The sequence below is a fragment of the Gossypium raimondii genome, chromosome 4 (assembly GCF_025698545.1).
Source record: "Gossypium raimondii isolate GPD5lz chromosome 4, ASM2569854v1, whole genome shotgun sequence".
Taxonomy (NCBI): Eukaryota; Viridiplantae; Streptophyta; class Magnoliopsida; order Malvales; family Malvaceae; genus Gossypium; species Gossypium raimondii.
In genome coordinates this window covers 36,933,627-36,951,468 of record NC_068568.1, presented here as the reverse complement: position 1 = coordinate 36,951,468, position 17,842 = coordinate 36,933,627, and the positions used below count along the sequence as shown (strand labels likewise).

General features: G+C 34.0%; 1 protein-coding gene across 1 annotated transcript; it reads right to left on the bottom strand.

Moving 5' to 3' along the window:
* Window positions 1-1,510: 1,510 nt before the first annotated feature.
* Window positions 1,511-6,787, bottom strand: LOC105779832 (potassium transporter 4). Its single transcript, XM_012603775.2, has 9 exons — window positions 6,565-6,787; window positions 5,521-5,761; window positions 5,182-5,427; window positions 4,398-4,448; window positions 4,010-4,270; window positions 3,848-3,900; window positions 3,518-3,632; window positions 3,177-3,431; window positions 1,511-2,728 (listed from the first exon to the last, which is right to left on the bottom strand). The coding sequence occupies exons 1-9, from the start codon at window positions 6,616-6,618 to the stop codon at window positions 1,638-1,640; spliced, it is 2,367 nt and encodes a 788-aa protein (XP_012459229.1). The 5' UTR covers window positions 6,619-6,787; the 3' UTR covers window positions 1,511-1,637.
* Window positions 6,788-17,842: the final 11,055 nt, after the last annotated feature.

Here is a 17,842-nt window from a genome sequence, read left to right as displayed (position 1 = left end):
ATTTGGTTTACCCTTAAGCAGCATTTGCTTACGAATGCTGAAAGGATTAGGCGAGGGATTGGGAGTGACAATGCATGTGGTTTTTGTGGTCATGAGTCTGAAGAGGTGCTTCACGTTCTTAAAGATTGCCTTGTTTCCAGAAGCATTTGGGATAAAATCGTTCTGGATGAAACTCTCTCTAGATTCTACACCAGTTCTCTCCAAGAATGGATCATGGGTAACTTTCACATGCATCAGCCTGTTTCTTTGGTTGAGATTGATTGGCCGTGCCTTTTCAGGATCATCTATTAGCGTATTTAGAAAAATTGTAACCTGTTTATCTTTCAAGGTATTTCATGGAGTACAGATGATATATTCAAGGTGTCTCTTAGCTGGGTAAGACAATATACCTCTACAGTTAAGACATTGACAAGTAAATCCCAAAGGTCATAGTTCACTTAGGGAAGAAAGTTAGGTGTACTTAAAATACGGATGGTTCAGTGAGACAGGATGAAGAACTTGCTGCAGTAGGAGGCTTAATACGAGATCAAAAAGGTAGATGGATCGTGGGGTTTAATAGATACTTGGGGAATTGTACAGTTACGGAGGTTGAACTTTGGGACATCTTGGATAGGTTAACGTTTATATTAGATAGAAGATTTGAAAGGATCTTAATTCAAACGGATAGCCTCGAGGCTGCTAATGCCATTCAAGAAGATGCCTTTAGAATCTCGAACTCAACTTTACTCAAAAGAATTCATCAAATCCTGAAAAAGGTAAAACAATAGAAGATTCAACATATTCCTCGGGAAAATAATGAAAGATTCAACATATTTCCCAGGAAGAAAACACAATGGCAGATAGTCTTGCCAAAATGATTTGTGTTAGAAAGCCATGTTTAATACTGTTTGAAGAATCTCCTTTAAGGGTCTAGTTTTCTTTAAATTTGTATCTTGTTCTTTTCACTAAAAATAATAATAATAATAATAATAATAATAATAATAATAATAATAATAATAATGTATAGGTGAATTATTTTGCGGTGAGGATTGTAGTTTCCATGAATTTTCCATTTCACATAATAAAACAAAAGGTAATTTGTAAGATAAATCTATTTCTATATGCAAAACACGTTGTTCAACTTCACGTTGAACATTGGTATTCATAACAATTTTTATGAAAATTATAATTAAGAACTCCTTAATAGTTTCCCATTTAATTTGAAATTAATTAAAAGACTAAAATACTACCGGCTAGAATAACCTCTTTGAAGTCAAAAAATTTTAGGAATTAAAATTAAATTGTAGTTTTACAATAATAAAGATATAATTTCACCATTTTAATAGCCTATATCTTTATAATTTTAAAATATTAAAATAAATTTTATCATTTTTAAAAGACTAAAATACAATTTTACTTTTACTAATTTAAATTTTTAAAAACTTAGATTAGAAAATTTTCTAAGCTACGCCCCTGCCTCTTTGATCATTTATTCCTTAACCAAAAAAAAAAAAAAGGCCTAACAGTAAAATACTTACAAAGTCTGGGTCTCTATGATGAGGTGCATTAACTATAATAATAATAATAATAATAATAATAATAATAATAATAATAATGTGAACCAACTGTTTCAGGTTCTTGGCATAATCCACACTACACTAGACATAGTATATCATTCCAACTTCAATGAGATTGATGTGAGGAATGTTTAGTGCAACTGAAGGCCCCCTGCAGTTCTTTCTAAGAAATGAATACCCCATGTCTATTACTAGCTTTTTCAAATATGATGAACTTCTCCTGGCCTTTACATATGAATGTCCCATTATATATGCAACGCCTGCTTCCTTTGCCTCTATCAAATCCATCAGCTCTTCCCTAACACCTGTATCCATACCTGGACTTGCTGCTACTTCGAACCTCACATGCCTCCTCCTCACTCCTGGATTCTCATCATCGGGATAAGCACTTCGCAAGCTCTGTAACATTAGGGATTTGCTGCTCTGTATGGACTCGATACCATCACAGTCCTCTCTCTCAGTAACTATTAAACTCGAGCTTGATTGGATGGTCCTGCTACTTATAACAGCTAGCCTCCCATCATATGATGAACTCTCAGAACTACAAAATTGTGCATCTCCAGCTTCCATCTGGATGAACTCTGCTATGCTTTGTATAAGCTGGTCCTCAAAATCCCCATCATCTCGCTGGATATCTTTGTACCCATACCTGACAATGCACCTATACATACGATATGGCCTGGGGCATACCCGACCAATAAGAAAGCGTTCTTCTGGTGAAACATATGGGACTGGAACTGATTTCACACAAACAAAAACCAGCACCTTATGGAACGCTGGCAGGTTTGTGACAAAGTGGGAAAATATTGCAGGGACTCCTGTTGCCAGTTCGGAGTAAATGAGGCCTATCCCAGGCACACGCACAATACCGAGGCTAGGACCCAAGCCAAGCAACCATTTCAGTGATACTTTGTTGTGCAGGTCAAAGTTGTACTTCTTGCGAGTCCCATAGTGCCATATGTACATAACCAACATAAAGATGACAGACAGCACAAGAGGCACCCATCCTCCTTGAGGCACTTTCATGAGTGCTGATGATAAGTAGACCCCTTCACTAAACCAGAAGAACACAAGGAACATAGCAGCAAGTAAAACACTTTTCTGCCAAACAAAGGTTACCACAAGAGCCATGAGAAATGTTGTAATAAACATCACCGTAATGCATGCAAGTCCTGAAAGCAAAGACCAAATAAGAAAACATCATCACCAAAGACAAATACCACAGCCAAGTTGATGCAAGTTAGTAACCATCTCTAGAATCTGAACTATGTGACCATCTCTAGAATCTGAACTATGTGATTGACAACAGTACTCACACTATATAACCATAATAAATTCACCAAAATGTTAGTACAAAATTGATCAAGTTTACTGTGTAAGAGAGGAACGATACAAGAACTTTACTAGTCAGTCATTTAAAGTCCAAACTCTAAAGTGTACGTAACAAAGTCAATTTCCATGAGTGAGGCTATAGGCAAGGAAAAGCAGTAATAAAGTTTGGCCATGATTGAAAATACCCACTTAACACTTGTTATAGGCACAGAATTTAATTATTATTTAATCATATTTTTGTCAAGAATATTTGAGGAGAGAAGAAGCAGTTATCAGAGAACGAATTACCATAAGCATTTCCAATTAAAGTAGTACTTCGAAATCCAATAGTTATTGCAAGAGTAAGTATCATGAGTATCCAGTTTATTTCTGGGATGTAGATCTGGCCACGTATATGTTTTGAGGTGTGAACTACTTTGACTCGAGGGAAGCATCCAAGGGCATGGCATTGTTTAATTAAAGAAAAAGTGGCAGTTATAATAGCCTGACTCCCAACAATAGTTGCAAGGGTGGCAATCACAAAGATAGGCCAAAAAACCGGACCTGCAATGGTAAAATGAAAAATTACACAAACTTAAATGTTGTAACAATGTTTAGAAGCAATACAGTTGCTGTCAGATTGCACTAACCAGGAATTGAGTCATAAAAACTGTTAAGAACTTTTTGTGGGTTTCTTGACAAGAACGCAGCCTGACCCATGTATTGGACAACCAGACATGGGTATACTACAAATGCAAAAGCAAGCTGCAGAATCAGGAAAAATTATCAGGTTTCTTCCTCATACATCAGTCAAAACAAAGGTTCATTATCAAGTTCTACAGATGTAGCTTAATATGGCAAGAGGATTAGACATATATGTCAAGAGAATAGAACACTTTCACCTTCAATCCAAAATTTACTATCACATGCTAGGAGTGGGAAAAAAGAGAGAATACAAACAAAGGAGGAACTACACTCACCCTAATTGATAAGGCAGTGAAATGACCAAGGTCTGCAAACATAGCTTCGGTGCCTGATGAAACCCAAAAATTGCACATGATCACTAACTCAAACCAACAACCATCTAAGTCAATTAAAATAAAAGTTATGCTGTAATCTGTTGATATTCAAATGCAACCTACCAGTTACTGAAAGAAGGATCCCTCCTAGCGAAAACCAGCCATCTTTACCTGTCTCTCTAAAGAACTTGATAATATAATATGGGGAAATTGCACGAACAATCTTTGGGTTCCAAAATATTATGTTGTACAAGCCAATGGAAAAAATTGATACCAGCCAGATGATCACAATTGGTGCAAACATAAAAGCTACCCTGCGTGTTCCAAAATGCTGCAGGGCAAATAGGCCCACCAATATGACACAAGCAAGCACGACAATTTCACCTAGGTTAAAAAATAAAGCCAATTCATTAAGCACTACAGGAAAAACGAAACATCAAGAGAACTTGTGAACCCAAAACTTAGTAGAATTAATAAAGGAAAAGAAAACCAAAATTGAGAACTGAATTACCACTAGCTAATTTCTTTTCAGTAACTTGAAGTCCAGAAACTGATGACAGAACTGCAAACATAGAAACATTTAACCCCTTAACCATTGGAAGAGAGAAATCAATTAACACAGCGAGTTGAAGACAAACGGGCACAAGTACAGCAACAAAACAGAGGGAAATTTTACTTAGATGATGAAATATCAGAATCTGACAAACAGGATCCACCACGAACATATACTATAGGCAGGAGGATTCGTGCAAACACTTGACAAAAAGAGCAAATATGGAAGTCCACGATTGCACTGGTATGCACATGAAAGTATTTGTGATGATCGGTCCCCATAATTAGATCATTGGAGATCAACTATGTCCCATTGAGAAATAGGCAGATTGAATGAATCAACATAGTTGTGAAAATCCTAACACGACATGCAAAGTTGCCACACTGATTGCATGGTCTGGCAAATGGTTCAAACAAGAAAATTGAGGAAAAGCATTGGCTTCACCATCTCCTCTAGTTTTGGGTCATATAGTTGTTGGATTTTGTTTTGTTCATATGCAAAATCCAGCAGAGCTCGTCATCAAAATTTCTTCTCAAGCTCAGAACCTTAATCCACAATCATTTACTAAAGTAATGTAATAAAAGCTAGCATCAATAGCTTTGCTTATTGTCCCACATGCCACATATGATAAAGAGGAAATTCCAAGAAAGAAAAAGTATTAAAACTTTATAATCCACAGCCACAAAGATGTTAACCTAAGAATTTGCAATATTAAAATTTAGTTGGCCATATAAATATCTACCTGATATTGCCGGAGTGAGCACACCATCACCTATGACCATAGAAGCACCAAAGAGTACCACAACAAGAAGGGCTGTCCTTAACGTTTTATGCTTCTCCAAAAATCGCTTCAATGGAGAACCAGTGGCCACCTGCATCGAGGGCCCATATTTGTAGGCGGAGAGTTCTTCATCAGCTGCTTGCTGATTGGGAAGCAAGCTAAATTTTGCATGCCTACAAAGCAGCGAGTAAAGAGCAAAAGTGCCACCTGATAAGAAATCATGTAAACATGATGTTAAATGGTTAGCCAAAGTTTTATAGGAGAGTAATATCCATTATGAAACTTAATGATTCACCACACCTTCACCGCTATCATCTGCACCCAGCATGATAAACACATATTTAAGAAGGGGTATCAATGTAAGGGTCCAAAAAATCAAGGAAAATGCTCCAAATATTGCATCTTCATTCTGATGATCCTGCAAGTTCCCTATGAACGTGCTTGAGTAGACATAAAGAGGTGAAGTGCTCAGGTCTCCATACACCACCCCGAGGCTCTGGTATGCTAATATTAGGTTCCTGGAGAGATTGACCCATGAAAGCTGCAAAAGTGATTCAGGTACTTAAAACAATTTTGAGTTTCAAATAAAAAACAAATGATAATACCACGATTAATGCCGGAACATACCTAGACCCAAAACTCCAGCAAAAGCAGTGGTCAATATAGAAAATATTGAGTAGAAAAGGAAATATCCTTTTTTTTTATATTAAAAGAAAAAAAAAGAATTAAAGAAATTCAGGGCAACATTTGATTTTACTAGGAATTAACACCAAAGTGATCATATGCATGTCATATTGGTTTTCAAAATGCGTTTTTTAATAACAGTGGCCATTAGATCAATGATTTTGCTGCAGTGATTTACATATAAGACACTGATTGAACTGGAATCCAGAAATTGGTTTACTACGTATAAGTACAACATTCTAGCCAAAAAAAAAAAGTGACGTTTATTCAACCTTCCGATAATAGGGGTGCGGATCCATGAGGAGGATAAAAAATATTTGAAATTTATGTTATAACTACATTATATCAGAAGAAAAGGTTGAAAGAAAGAAAGAAAAAAGATGACATGGAAAGTAAAGTAAGCTGAAAAAAAGGCAGAGGTTGGGTTAGTAAAAAACTAAAAGCCTAATAGAGTGACGAAGCTACTAGAGCAGCTTAATTGAATTTGAAAGTAGAGCTGTGACAGAGAGAAAGAGGTAAGTTAAAAACAAGGGAGATGCCATCAAGATTGTAAAGCATCGGAAACCGAGCAGATCGCAGATAAGAAATGAAATGAAAATTGAAAACCAAACACACAAGAACAAGATTCAAAAATCTTAAAATAAATAAATGAACTCTAACCGAGGAAGGATTTCGCGGAGGAGAAGGAATCGAAATTCCTAATTCCGGCCCCATTGAAGGCAGACTCAGAGAGAGAGTGTGTGTGTGTGTTCTTTCAATTATGCGGCTCCCTAATCCTAATCCGAATCTCACCTCCCTCTATTTTTAATTTCATCTTACATTTCCATCTCCATTTTTATTCCATCTTATCTAATGAGCGTCCCTTCCAAATAAATCTAAAACTGCTTATGGTTCATTTATCTGGTCTTTATATGTTATGATAATGACTTGTCTCATTCAATGACTCCAGTCCAGTAGTGGTTGGTTTGGTTGGATGGACTTGTACTCTTTTCCTTCTTAATTTCCTTTTTATTTATCTCTAACGAAAATCTAGTAAATAAAAAATATCACATTCGAAAGATACCTACTCAATGTTCAAACAAAAAAAAGATACCTGCTCCTTCATTAATACTGCTTTTACTTTTTTTAATTTTTTTTTATAATATCTTATAAAATTTTTACCCTACTGCTTTTTAAATAAAATTTAAAAATAAATTAATATTCTTTTTATTTTGTATTTATGCATGTGCCTCTTTACTTTTATATGAATGAAAATTTTATATAAAATATATTTATTAAAATTTACTTAAAAATAAATAGAAAGAGATTGTTAAATTCATGGTCTCTTACTTAGATTTAAATCTTATCGTATGTTAGATTTTATAATTAAAAAAACTTTTAAAAGATAGAAAAACACTTTTATAATTATATAAATTTATGAAAATAATAATTTTTTAGTTATTTTAAACTAAATTAATGCTTGATTAACTCATAATATCAACTCAATCAGAAATTTAAATAATAATATATATTCATTTTTCTATAAAATTATAAGGCTTCCTTTTGATGCTCGTTTGATATCATTTCAGTGCGTTTGGAGTACTTTTTGGCTGAATCGCACTGTATTAATCCGTTTAGATTGTAAAAAGTAGAACGATCGGAACATCACTCAACACACTGGACACCAATTTCTCCACTGGAGCTTTATGCTCCAGTCAAATGTTCCAACATCCCATTGGTGGTCATTTTTCATTTTATGCCCTTACTCTTATTTTTTCTCCATCTTACTTTTTTTTGTTTGTTTCTTTCTTCATTTTACCTTCTACTTCAATAATTTTGTATTTTCATTTGTGAGATAATTTTATTAATTTAAAATAATAAACATTTCCCCATTATTTTATAACAAACTAATATACGTTATTATCAAAAGAAATTTTAATTTACCATTTCTTGAATTAACTACTTTTAGATTATTTATTTTAATTTTAAAATTTAATTATTTTGATTTAAAAATGTTAAATTTTTTATTTTATATAATAAAATATCGAAGATACATTTTAATATTTTATTAAATAAATTTATAAATTCACATATTTTAAATAATTTCGTAAAAGTAAAATAATTTTAAAAACTTCTATTATATATTATTTCTAATCTAATGTTCTTAATAGTCATTTTCTATTCTCATTTCACCGCTACAGCTACAATATCTAATCTCACCATTGCATTAACTAATCTCACCACAACCGCTGTTTTTAACCTCACTGGAGTTAAACATACCGCCCATCCAAACTAAGCCTAAGTACCCAACTTCGAATCTCACCAAATGCAATTATTAGGTGTGAGTTTTTGATCTCATCATGTATAGTTATCCTAAGTGAGCAGCCAGCCTTGGGGGTTGTTTCAGGATGGAACTACCTAAGGCTTAGGGTTGGAAGGGGTTCAAAAAAAAATATTTTTTCAATTTTTAACATGAGAAAAAAAAATTTTCAAACTAAAATAAATTAATTAAATGCCTACAGCTTTCAATCTTTCACCTTAAATGCTTATCTCCTAGGGCATTAATTTTTTTTCAGCTTTTATTGTATTACATTTTATAATATTTTTAAAAGGATACAATTTATTGTTTCACCTAGGGTCCAAAAATGTCGAAAACAAGCCTGTAAGTGAGTTTAATTCTGTAAATAAATTTTATTCAAATTATTCTTAATTCTTAATTTTATGTTTTGTATTGATTTGATATACTTAATAGTTATTCAAACATATATTTATAGTTATATTATTATTGTAGTTGTAAAATTAAAATTTAAAAAAGGAGGGGGGGGGGGTTAACTAGAGTACAAGACTACATATTCAAGTAAGTTATTGACCATAAAATTGCAATTATCGACTCTTCAAGGACCGAAAGCGTACACCACGGCCTTGGTATGTGGCCCTCATCCTAAACCAAAAAGCAACTTGACTTTGTACTTGTAGTACGAATAAATAAATAATGGTTAATTATTAAAACTCCTCCAATTATTATTCAAAATTTAAAATATTCTATCTATTAAATCCTTCTATCGATCTAATCATTAGTTTAGATATTAAACATATGTACAAATCTAACATGAAACATATTTAAAACATATAAATTTACTACATGAATAATTTAGACATGACGAGTTTTAAAAAAACAAAAAGAAATCCTGATGACACTATTCATTAGTTTAACACATTATATCCAAAGTGTCAATGAAGAAGGTATACACATATTTACAATCTAATCTATGTGTTTTAAATATGCTCGATTTTATATTTGCGTAAGTTGAAATGTAAGGTGAAGGAAGGATCTGACTGATACAATACAGTATATTGAGGACTGAAGTGGAATATTTTGAAATATAGAGGCTGATTTAAAATAAGACAATAAATGAATATATTCCCACGGTTTGGACGCGGGACATGAGAAAGTAAATCAAAAACCCAAGAAGTCAGACATGAACAGGCAGGGCCTAGGAGAGGTATTATTATTCATTAGCATTTTAAATTTTTAATACGTGTTACGTATCAGCATGAGGCAAGAAGGCAGGCTTATGTAATCTCAATGTATAAGTAAAATCAATTGACTTGGATTTATTAATATAAGGACATAGTCATGCACACCAATGGGGGTGAGGATGAAATACTAGGTATGATTCCATTTTTTTTTATCTTTGTTTCTATTGATTTATGCCTTATCTATATTTTATATTCTATAATCATCATTATTGGTGATTTTTTAATCATTTATAAAAATCATATTTTACTCATTAAAGTTGGTCGCTCATCCGTTAATGGTTGTTATAATCCTAACAGAAAAATGAAACGACACATTAATTCATAGGTTAATATCCAATTCGATCCCATAACTAAAACTAAAAATTCACTTTAATACTTTTATAACATTTGTAACTGTAATTCTAAAAAAAAAATTAAAAAATTGTATAATAAACAAAAAAATAAAATAAATTGTAAATATTTGAACATTGTATCGCGGCAGCTCTCGCATGCATTGCTCGTACTCACACCGTGGAGGACTGTAGTGCGTTACAATCCAAAGGAGCCCTTAGTGAAACAGAGATGATAAATAATATACAAGCAAGGGGAAATGGAATAGGCAGATGAGAAAGAAAGAGAATTGAATTTAAAGGCAGAGATGAATTTAATTTTAAATCAAACAATGGAAAAGCTAAACTCAAGTTGGTAGAAGATTTGTGGTAAAAATTCATAATTATGTTTCTCAAATATGGTAGTGCGAAGTTGATAAAGCCTTATCTGGTAGTGTTTACAACATAACTATATAAATATTCTTTTTTCATATGTAACTATGTGTTTTGTTTATTTATATATTTTGTAGAATTTTTATTTTTTACATAATTATAATTTTAAAAATATTTTATAATTTCAAAAATAAACAATGAATTTTCAGAATTTTTAATATTTTTCAGAATTATTGTTAAAAATGTTGTAAAAGTACCAAATTGAATGTTTTAGTTTTAGTTCAGGGATCAAATTAGATATTAACTCTTGAATCAACGTGCCACCTGTAATGACCATTAACAAACGAGTGACTAAAACAATATAAGTCGATAATTTTAGTGACCAAAATGTAACTTTTCATAGTTTAATGACAAAAAAATTACCAAATTTAGTGACTATTTTTATAGTTTGCCCTTTTTATAATAGAAAAAAGAGTAGGTTTGATGCGGTAAAAGTACCAGGGAAGCCCCTGTACTTAGGGGTGGATTGCATTTCGGCTCTTCTACTTAAAAAATGTGTAAATTAGCCCTTATATATTTCGAAACGTGCAAATTAGCCTCTCCGTTAAATTTTTCTATTAAATAATGCTGAGGAACATGCTGAAAATTTTTTATGGGTAAACTATAAAAATGGTCACCTGACTATGCCTTTCGTTCTATTTTGCTCACCCAACTATTAATTTTTTCGATTTAGTCACTAAACTTTTTGAAATTAAATATTTTAGTCACGCTAAGCTGACGTGAGCTTTTTTTATTGGTCTAGTAACAAAAAAGTAGCCCTCTAATGTTTACATATTCTATCAATTTGATCCTAAATATAAAAAATTCAACAAATTTAGCCCTCAATGTTTACAAAATTTGTCATTTTGGTTCTAATTCTAAAAAAAAAAATTTGGTTCTCAACATTTACAAAATTTTTCAATTTAGTCCTAACTCTAAAAATATTTTTTAAATTAATTTTTAGCCCTTTATAACCCATTGGTTAACCCATGTGGAATATTAAAATAAGACAAAGAGTACTCTCTTTTCAAGTCACTTGCAACAATTTTTTTACTACAATTTAGGCTTCATACTGGATCAAACCAATTGATTTGGAACCTATCTAAAATAATTGGTTGCATTACTAACTGAAAATATAACATTTTTAATGCCTTTATTTCCTTTTGGACCTTTTTTTTGTGTGTGTGTTTTATCTCAATTTTTTAGAGTTATTTTGCAAGTGACTTAAAATATGGTATTCTTTCTCTTATTTTAATATCTTACGTGGGTTAGTTGTAGGGATGACAAAAAACCTCGAATTCGACGGGTTTTGAGCCAATCCGACTCGATAGGGTCGGGTTTTTTTTTATTGAAGTCCAGGATCGGGCCAAGGTGGGTTAATTTTTAAAAATAGTCGAGTCGGGGTCAGGTTTAGAATGAAACCACCCACCCCGCCCCGAGATATTTACGAAATTACCCTATATACATATTTAATATTAATTATATTAAAAATTCCCTAAAATTTATCACTACTATTCTCATTCTATGGCCTCTATACTAGTTCCCTTTCACCTTTATAAGGTTATCTTCTTAATTTAATAATTTATTAAAGGAAATTTTGTTCCTTCTTTTTCTTCTATTATGTAATCACAATATGTGTGCAAATAGACATTAGCACATAACTTCAGAGATAAATCATTAAAAAATATAATAAGAAATTGTGTCAAAAACTTTCATTTTATTAAAAATATTAATTAATCAAAATTTAAAAAATAAAATAAAAAATAAACTCTAGTCGAACTGGATTGGAGTTAGGTATACTATTAATTTGTTGTTCGGGTTCAGAGCAGGTTAAATTTTTTAAAGTCGAGGTCAAGGCGGGTAAAAAAAATCCTGCCTTGCCCCGTTGTCATCACTAGTTAGCCAATAGGTTGTAAAAGGTTAAAAATGGTTTTTTTTAACTATATTAAAAATTTTTAGAGTTAAGAGTAAATTGACAGGCTTTGTAAATGTCGAGGGCCAAGTTTATTAAATTTTTTAGAATTGGAAGTAAAATGACAAATTTTGTAAACATTGAGTTATAAATTTGTTGAATTTTTTATATTTAGGATCAAACTAATAGAATGTGTAAATATTAGAGGGCTAATTTTGTTACCAGGCCAATTAAAAAAACCCACATCAACACATAGTGACTAAAATATTTAACTCCGAACAATTTAAGGACTAAATCGAAAAAATTAATAGTTGGTAGACCAAAATAGAACGAAAGGCATAATTGGGTGACTATTTTTATAGTTTACCCATAAAAAAATAATTTTCAGCATGAAAACGTCATTATTTAACAAAAAAAAAATTAACAGATGAGCTAATTTGTATGTTTTGAAATGTATAAGGGATAATTTGCCCATTTTTCAGTAGAGAGACTGAAATGCAATCTGCCCCTAAGTACATGGATTTTCCTGATACTTTTACCGGTTTAATGTGAAAAAGTAAAACGATGAGAGAATGCCTAGAAGAATAAAAAAAAAAAAGTTTTGGAGCTTTAAAAAAATCACTTTTAGTGAAAATGCATTCAGTTAAGTTTTCCAACGTTAAAAACACACCAATTAATTTGATTAACGATTTTCATCATTGACTTTTATTTAGTTGACATGACTCTTAATATTGAATCGGCCATCGCGATGTTGACATAGCAATCCATGTCAACAAAAAATACAAAAAAAAATAAAAATATTTCAAAAAAAATGAAACTTATAAATTTTTTATTGAGAATTCAAGTTGAAAATGAACTTAATGTTTAAATCTTTTTGAATCTAGACATCCATTTATTTAGGTTCAGTTTAAACTAATTATATATATATATATATATATTTAAAAATCATTAAATTTTATAAAGCATTATAAAAATTATAAAAGAAAGAGAGAGAAAATTATGGTTCTTGCTTACCTAATTTGCTAATAATGGCATTGATGTTTGATATACTTTTAAGGTCATTTTCTCGATTAACTATTAATTTTAATGCAAGATGTACTACTATAATGTCAAAGAACACAGTTATTGTTACGATTAAACATGTGCATAAAATAGAAAATAGAAAATTATAATAATAAATTTGTTAGTACATATGGTAAAGTATAAGGTTTTAAATCATGTGGGTTTACCTATTGTAAGATAGCAAGAAAAGCAAAAACCACCATTTTTTTATAATGTTTTACAGCTTTAAAAAAAAATTATAGTTTTTAAAATTTTTTTATAATTTAAAAAATTATGTCTAGAATAAACTTAAACAAATTGATGTTATACCTATACGGTGTGAGCTCACCTTACGTGCTTGTGATTGAAGAGGATCACCTTATGAGCTAAGACACATGTCGCCCAAGATCTTGAGAGCCCAAACCATCGAGATCACATACCTAAAATAGATAAGACATTATCATTCACACATCACATATATTCATTCCTAGACATGACAACCTAGATATTACCAACTATCTTTGAAAAAACAAATACAACTTAAATCTAGGGACTAAAAGTGGGTTTGGATCGGTGGTGGGGTACGATTTGGTGCGTTTAACTAACTTTTTGTCTCACGCTATAGTATCACTATAATATCTAATATCATCGCCACCGTTGTTTACACTAACCGCAAATAAACACACCGCCCATCCAAACCCACCCTAAGTATGTATCAACCCTAAAAAACCATAAATATTACTTAATATCTTCCACTAACAAAACCACTAATAATTTTTGTCAAGTAGCATTTTCTTTTAAAAATATTTATTTTTTTAAATATAATATTTTTAATAAGTATTGTTTTAAATATATATTTCTTTATGTTAATTATTTTTTTAGTCTTTTTTACTCCATAGTTTTATTGAATCGAAAGAACTACTTTTTTTGCCTCTACATTTTTACAATAAATGTTCTTCAACAGTAAGTAAATAGATCCAAAATAAATAAAATGATGTTAATCCGATGATGGAATAATTATTATTGTAAAAATTGGTGAATATGTCACGGACTTAGAGTTTTCCCACGCGATTCGTGCGGCCTTAGGCAGTTTCTTTGCTTAAAAACGCCTAAGTCAGCCTAACTCGCAATGATAAAGGATTCAACAGCAAAAACGCCTAAGTCGGCCTAACTTGCAATGATAAAGGATTCAACAGAATTCCCTCAAGGCACCCGCGAAGAACAGCAGAAGAACGAAGTAAGAACGAACGTTGAAAGATGAACGAAAGCCACAAAAAAGCAAGAACACTTGAGAGAAAAGTTTGAGTGAATACTCTCAAAATTCTTATTGATAACTTAATGAATTACAATGAGCAAAGAAGTCTCTATTTATAGTTGAGCCTCAAAGTACATCAAAGGCTACAATTAAAAGATGTATACAATTAGAACTCTAAGACACAATTAGAAGCTGTATACAATTAGAACTCTAAGATTACATAATCATATCTTCTTGGATCACTTCCTATTTTTACCAGGCTCTTGGGATGGGTTTTTAATCTCTCCAGGAAACGGGCCAGTTTGGTTGGGCCAAATGACCTCCTTCAAATACGATGAATCGCACAAGTTTGTCATGGTTGCGTGCTCCCATGCGCAACCCATGACATTCTCCCCTACTTGTTCTAGCGACACCCTCGTCGCATCTTCCTTACGAAACTGGTCAATCTTCCCTTGGAACTGCCACAATGCCTCGGCAGGTTCCTAACTTGCTTCACTATCAGGAAGTCCTTTCTATCGTACTAAGTACTCATGCCGTGGTCGGTGGTACTTTTGTCTAATTACCCGATCTGCCTCAATGTTTTCGACTTCACGATCGTACGACACCTTTACCCCCATCGGTGCTCGTTTGGACTTGCCTCGATTTGGATCCTCTTGATCCCCATGAAAGGGCTTAAGCATGCTTACATGGAAGACTGGGTGGACTTTAAGTTTTGTTGGCAGCTCAAGCTTGTAGGCCACCTTGCCTACTCTTTTCACAACTTTGAACGGCCCCTCATACCTTCGCACAAGACCTTTTGTGCAAGACAGTATATCGCAAAATCAAGTGTAGTTTAGCGAGGGCTGAGTCACCCACTTGAAATTGCACATCCCTTTATTTTTGATCAGCTCACTTCTTGCTACGCTTACTTGCCTTGTGTAAACAAGCTCTAGCCAAGTCATTCTTCTCTTGCCAATATTTTGCGAATCGATAGGCTGCAAGATTTGGTCTTGTATAATGGGTCACAACAGCGTTGGGTGTGAGTGGCTGTTGACTCGTTACTATTTCAAATGGACTTTGATTCGTGGCCCCACTTCGCTGCAAGTTGTATGAGAATTGGGCCACATCCAACAATTTTGGCCAATCCCTTTGTGTGGCATTTACTCGTGGAGAAGTTCAAATCTGAGCCCATTGACTTGAACAACTCCGTCCAGAATCGGCCCGTAAATCGCCCATCTCGATCACTGATAATAGACAGTGGCACTCCCCAATATTTCACCACGTGTCTAAGAAACAACCGAGCTACTTCCTCAATAGGGCACTCATTGGTCGCCGGAATAAATGTCGTATACTTTGAAAACCTATCCACCACAACAAAAATACTCCCAAACCCGTCAGACTTAGGCAAACCAATAATAAAATCCATGGATAAACTCTCCCATGGCCTTTCCGGAACTGGCAAGGGTTGAAGCAAACCGGCTGGAGTCTTTAACTCAACCTTGTCTTGTTGGCATACTAGACAAGTTTTCACATAGGTTTCCACATCAGCACCCATGTTAGGCCAGTAATAACGTTCCTCCAAAAGGGCCAAAGTGCGATGCATCCCTGGGTGGCCTGCCCATTTCGAGTCATGACACTCCTTCATGACTTTCTTACGGAATTTCCCATAATGGGGCACATAGAGGCGGTGTCCATGAGTGTATAACAGGTCTCCATCAAGCCAAAATCTTCTTGTTTTTCCCTCATTGGCAAGCTCAATCAAATTTTTGGTCGTGGGATCATGGGATAATCCCTCTCGAATGCGTTCCAACAAAGAGCCATCAGGTTGACTAATTGTTGCGAATTCCATCTTTCGACTGAGTGCATCAACCACAATGTTGGCACTTCCAGGTTTATATTCCATTGTAAAATCAAACTCCGCTAGTAAAACCTGCCAACGAGCTTGCTTAGGAGACAACTTTTTCTGGGTTAGAAAGTAACTATTGGCAACATTATCGGTAAGGACCACGAACCTGGAACCCAATAGATAATGTCTCCATGTGCGCAAGCAGTGTACTATCGCAGTCATCTCTTTCTCTTGGACCGTATATCAACGCTCCGTCTCATTAAGCTTTCGACTCTCGAAAGCAATTGGGTGCCCATCTTGTATTAGTACTCCCCCAAAAGCATAATCTGATGCATTCGTGCATACCTCATAAGGCTTTGCAAAATCCAGCAAGACAAGTACGGGTTCCCTCGTCATTTCTTGCTTCAATTGATTAAATGCCTTCTCACATTCCGGTTTCCAATCCCATGCCTTCCCCTTTTTCAACATGTCCGTCAAATGAGTGGTAATTCTAGAGTAGCCTTCTACAAAGCGTCGATAGTAATTTGCCAACCCAAGGAAGGATCTCAACTCCGTTCCCTTGGTTGAAGGCTCCCACTCTGAAATGGCTCGAACTTTGCTCTTATCCATTCGGATCTTACCACCTCCCACAATGTGGCCTAGGAATGACACCTCTTGTTGGGCGAATGAGCATTTCTCCTCCTTGATGAACAACTTATTTTCCCTCAAAGTTTGGAACACCTCCCTCAAGTGTCCCATGTGCTCTTCAAGAGACTTGCTATACACCACAATATCATCAAGGTAAACAACCACGAAACGATCAAGAAATGGTTGAAGTACCTTATTCATTAGGGTACAGAATGTAGCTGGGGCATTTGTGGGTCCGAAAGGCATCACAAGGAACTCATACGAACCGTACCGTGTCACACAAGCTGTCTTTGGTTCATCTCCCTTGGCTATTCGAACTTGATGATACCCTGATCTCATATCTAACTTGGTAAACCATCTTGCACTACCAAGCTGATCAAACAAATTTGTAATAAGAGGAATAGGGTACCTATTCTTCACAGTGATCTTGTTTAGAGCTCGATAATCGATGAAAATTCTCAAGGACCCATCATGTTTCTTTTGGAACAACACTAGGGCACCGTATGGGGATTTAGATGGTTTAAGGAATCCCGCATCCAAAAGTTCCTTCAATTGTTTTGGCAACTCTTCTAATTCTGGCGGAAACATACAGTAGGGGGCCTTTGCTGGCGGCACCACATTAGACACTAACTCGATTTTGTGGTCCACCTCCCTCTTGGGTGGCAAACTTTTAGGCAACTGAGCATGCATTACATCTCGGAATGATTGCAACAATTGACCCACTTCTTTCGGTGTCTCACTAACAGACTCAACGGTCACTTCGATCTTTAAGGTTGCTAAATATGAGACTTTATTTCTCCGCACACCTTTAGCAAACTGAATTGCTGACAGTGTTTTTCCCTCAAAGCTTCTTTTCCTTGTCACTTTCACTATGCATTGATGTTTTACATCCGAAATCACCTTGTAATTGCTCGACGGGGCAATAAGAGCATTAACCTAATCTAGAAAGCTTAGTCCAACCACAAAATCATAATCATCAAGTGGTATTACCTTAATGGGTACATTCCCAGACCATTTAC